This window comes from Rhinopithecus bieti, unplaced genomic scaffold (assembly GCF_001698545.2).
Source record: "Rhinopithecus bieti isolate Rb0 unplaced genomic scaffold, ASM169854v2 scaffold_2350, whole genome shotgun sequence".
Lineage (NCBI taxonomy): Eukaryota > Metazoa > Chordata > Mammalia > Primates > Cercopithecidae > Rhinopithecus > Rhinopithecus bieti.
In genome coordinates, this window is record NW_016803902.1 from 745423 (window position 1) to 749963 (window position 4541).

The following is a 4541-nucleotide window of genomic DNA, read 5'->3' on the forward strand; positions in this document are numbered from 1 at the left end:
TGAGACAGAGTCTCGCTCTGTCACCCAGGCTGGAGTGCAGTGGCCGGATCTCAGCTCACTGCAAGCTCCACCTCCCGGGTTTACACCATTCTCCTGCCTCAGCCTCCCAAGTAGCTGGGACTACAGGCACCAGCCACCTCGCCCGGCTAGCTTTTTGTATTTTTTAGTAGAGACAGGGTTTCACCGTGTTAGCCAGGATGGTCTCGAACTCCTGACCTCATGATCCGCCCATCTCGGCCTCCCAAAGTGCTGGGATTACAGGCTTGAGCCACCACGCCCGACCAGACAAATTTAAAAGAGGAAAACAACCACATCAAAAAGTGGGTGAAGGATGTGAACAGACACTTTTCAAAAGAAGACATTTATACAGGCAACAAATGTATGAAAACATCGGAATCAATCAATGTATTTTCTTCATGAAGGTGAAAGGATCGGTTATAGACATAGAATGTATTAGTGAGAGGCTTATTTGAAAGGTGTTTGCTTTCACGTAGAATTAGCACAGTGCCTGATGAATTACGATTCAATGTTTGTTGAATTCATGCCTAAAATATAGTCATGAATGGCAGCTCCTAAAAGGTGCCATGAGAGATTTTCATATCATTTCTTACTTTCTGGAGAACACTCCTGGATGTCCTGCATGCTCTTCCTCGATATGTACCTGAGAGGGAATGAAATCATTGACTTTGGAAAGAAGGCAGCTCATGTGTAGACTCCCAGATCTCCTCCATTCTTCTTCCCAGAGGCAGTGAGCAGACCTGCAATAAAAGGGAACAGCTGTTCTCAGAACGACCAACTGCAGAGGACACTCTGTTAAGTGGAAGGTGCCTATAGGAGTTCCAGTGAGACTTGGTGACTGAGCCAGCCTCTGCAAGATGCTGGACAACCCTGTGATTTTCAGGTGTGAGCTGCTTGAGAAAAATGTTTACCAAGCATCTTTTAAATTCCACACCTAGTCTGTTGCACTAGAAATTCAAAGACATGCTCTCTGCTCTTAAAGAATTGAGGGTGCAGTAGAAGAGAAAGAGGTGAGGACAAATAATTCAATACACTGTTACAAGTGCTGTAGTAGAGCAATGTGTGAGATCAGGTGAGTTCAGAATGGGCTTTAGCGATAGAATTTAAGCCTTCCCGAAGTTGAAGTTTTCTTCCGTCGAAAGAAAAGAAATGTCACTGACAGCAAGATAAGCAGTTTCCCAGGTGAGGACCAACACTGTTTGATTCAATTGCCAGGTGAAAATTCTCTACAGAATTCCTCATGATAGACAACATCTTTAGCCAACACTGTACAATTGATATCACAGACTCCCTGATTGGACTCTCCCAATAACCCTCAGTCTGAACTAAAGACATCAAATCAAAGCTCTTGGCATGGAGCATTGGCTGCAAACGCTGGCTTCCTGCTTCCTCTGACCTGTAGAAAACCCTTGCCTACAGCCATGTCCTACTACAGCATTTGGAAATTGAGGGTGGACAGAAAGGATTCAGCATCAGCAGAGTGCTGGGCCTGGAGGAGCAATGGATCTGGACTTAGGGGACCTGAATTCAACATTGTGAACAGTGTGATAAGATCCACCAATAAATTTTGTTGGACAAATTGAAAACTATATACCTCTTTATTGCTTTCCTAGCTACTTTGTACTGTCTCCTGCATACTCAAATTTCACTTGTCAGCTCCCCTCAGTGAGGTTTAATTGCTATGATGTCACATTTTCTCTTGATAATCTCTTCTGTCTGCTTGAGTTATCTGTGGAAGGGATAACCACTGGTGGAGAACAGTCCTGAATTTTGTACTGATCTCATTTCTATAATTAACTGTTTTTAGTTTCGGTAAAATTTACATAACATACATTTTATAACTTTAACCATTTTAAGTGTACAATCAGTGTCAGTAAGTATATTCACAATAAGTTGTAACAGTTACCACTGTCCCTTTTAAGAACTTTTCATTATTCCACACAGAAATTCTGTGTTCATTTAATAATGGCTACATATTCTCTCCGTCATCCAGCACCAGGATCCTCCTAATTTAATTTCTGGGTTCACGAATTCCCTAGTTTGGATACCTAGTAGAATTTGAACTTACAATATTGTTCTTTGGCATCTGGCTTATTTTCCTTAGCACAATGTTTCCAGGTTCATCTATGTCAAGCGTGTATCAGAATTCTGTACCAACTGTAAGTTATTATCAATTCCAAAAGCATGGAAAGGTCAGATGTTATCAGTCTTGCCGCTCATGTTAATGGCCATTTAACTAACTGAAAGTTACGGCCAGAACAATTTGTACAAAACCTGGAAGTATGAAGAATTCTTCTACAACTGAAAGAGTCTGTAAGCAAATAATAAATGGTTTTCAAGACAATTTCCACTTTGAAACCAATATTGAGGTTTCCAATGGCCAAAATGGAGCTGGGGCATATTTAGGGGCTCCTCACTGGTCCATTAGTCCAGGAAGAGCTAAATAAGCACTTACCAGTTCTCAGGGGAAAGGGCCATGGTTGTCTTTACTAGAAACCAAGGCCAACGTGTCACCATGCTGTGGACAAATGACAGGAGAGGACTTTTCGTAAAACCAATTGGTGAGAGTGTTTTTATGAAGAGAGAGTATCTCTAAGGACATTATTTTGCTCTGTATCTGAGAATTCAATGGAAAGTAGAGATAGCAGAACTCACCTATTCAGAATCAAGCTTCCAACTGCAGTAATGCCTCCAGTCATAGAAGGGAACATGGTTTTCAGGGAAACACAGTCTGAGAGATTAAGAAGGAATCTTCCTTTTTGATACTATCAGGTAGGAAACAAACATAAAGACTATTTTAGGGTTTTGGACAGGAACTCCTTTTATTACAATGAAAAGTGCAGAAAAAGTGTTCAGAAGGAAAGACTCAGTGTAAGATAACAGGGAAAATATGTTGGTAATATCAAGGAGAATCTAAACACTGTACTGTCAGACTAATGCTTTCCATGGGTGAAAACTGCAACTGTCAGGTTAGATAAACATCTATTCGAAGACGGTGAGGAACCACTGAGACATTTCTGAGGCAGAAGGCTAAGAAAAACGCATATAATTGTCAAGGGTGGCAGGGCAGTGTTGGTCTCAAAGTCCCGTCTGACTGACAGGGTAGAGGCTCTTCCTCACTGCCCGAATCTGCTTCCGGACAGCTCCAGGGTTTCCTCAGGAAGCCGCCGTCCACCTTCATCCACCTCAGGCGTGTCCTGCAGAGCCCTCTGGAGAACCAGCTTCAGGTTCTGCCTATTTTGACGCTGCCTAAAGGAGCCCACGAAGAAGTAAATGATGGGGTTGGCACTGCTGTTAAGAGCGGCCAGGAACATAGAAACTAGATGAACATGACAATATAAGACTTTCCGATCCACGTGGATCCATAAAAACAGGAAAAACTGAACGCCGAAGGGCAGGCCACAGAGGAGGAAGACCAGCACTGTGAGCAGGATGGTCACGTACAGCCTGGTCAGCGGCATCTTCCGGGATCCACAGAGAATCCTGATCACTAGGACCAGGCTGGACACACAGAGAACCACACATAAAAAAATCAGCCACGCGACTGTAATGAAATCCAATGTTTGACACCAAACAGAATCCGTACCACTAAAAAGGAAGCCACAGAACATCCACTCCAGGATGCTCCGCAGCAGGGACAGGACCCAGAGCAGGACACACACGACCACTGACAGGTGTGTGGAGCGGCGGCAGCGGTACCAGATGGGCCACAGGATGGACAGGCAGCGCTCGGTGCTCATGGCGCTCAGAAAGCTCAGGCCTGCAAAGTAGGAAAACATCATCACAGGATAGAGGATTTTAGAGATGATTTGGGGCACACCAATGAAGCTTAAAAGGGAATATATAATGCGGCCACTGAGGAAGAGGAAGTCTGCCATGGACAGGTTGAGGATGTAGATGGAGATAGCGTTCTTGTGCATGCGGAAGCCCAGGAGCCAGAGCACAACCGCGTTTCCTGTCAGCCCCACAAGGGAAATTATGCACGTCAGCCCCATGAGGCTCAAGGTCTGCTTGTAGCAAGAAGTCTCCTCAGTTCTGTTGATTGGTGTCAGTTCTGTGTCCAAGGCTGGGATGGTTGGATCCATGCTCAGAAACCCTAGTTTGGTGACCCTGGAAACAGAAACCAGATGTGATCACCAGCTATATGATCTCTGATTCTCCCCACCACCCTGCCATGTGGGATTTACTTCCTCAATTAAAGAGGAGAGATCAGAGACTTGCAGAGAGTAAGTCACCTATCAAAAGGTGGGGGTCCTCAAATCCAGTTCGAAATACAGTTCTTGTTGACTCTGAAGCCTGACCTCTCTCTACTGCCACACAAGTTCTGTACTGAAGTGGGAATAACATTAGGATCAAAACACCCCCACTCAAGTGGCCAGGACTGTGGACCCGATAATTACTCTATCCTGGGCCTGACATTTTCTCTTAGGTGGAGGAATTCAGATATGCAAAGAGGTGGTTGTGACACCCTCATGACTAGGACTGATCATCCATGGACAGGAAAGAAGACCACTCATTATGAA

At 44.4% G+C, this 4541-nt stretch overlaps 1 protein-coding gene across 1 annotated transcript; it reads right to left on the minus strand.

Moving 5' to 3' along the window:
- Positions 1–3131: 3131 nt before the first annotated feature.
- Positions 3132–4315, minus strand: LOC108519068 (mas-related G-protein coupled receptor member X1). The gene has a single exon (XM_017857873.1). The coding sequence runs from the start codon at positions 4101–4103 to the stop codon at positions 3135–3137; it is 969 nt and encodes a 322-aa protein (XP_017713362.1). The 5' UTR covers positions 4104–4315; the 3' UTR covers positions 3132–3134.
- Positions 4316–4541: the final 226 nt, after the last annotated feature.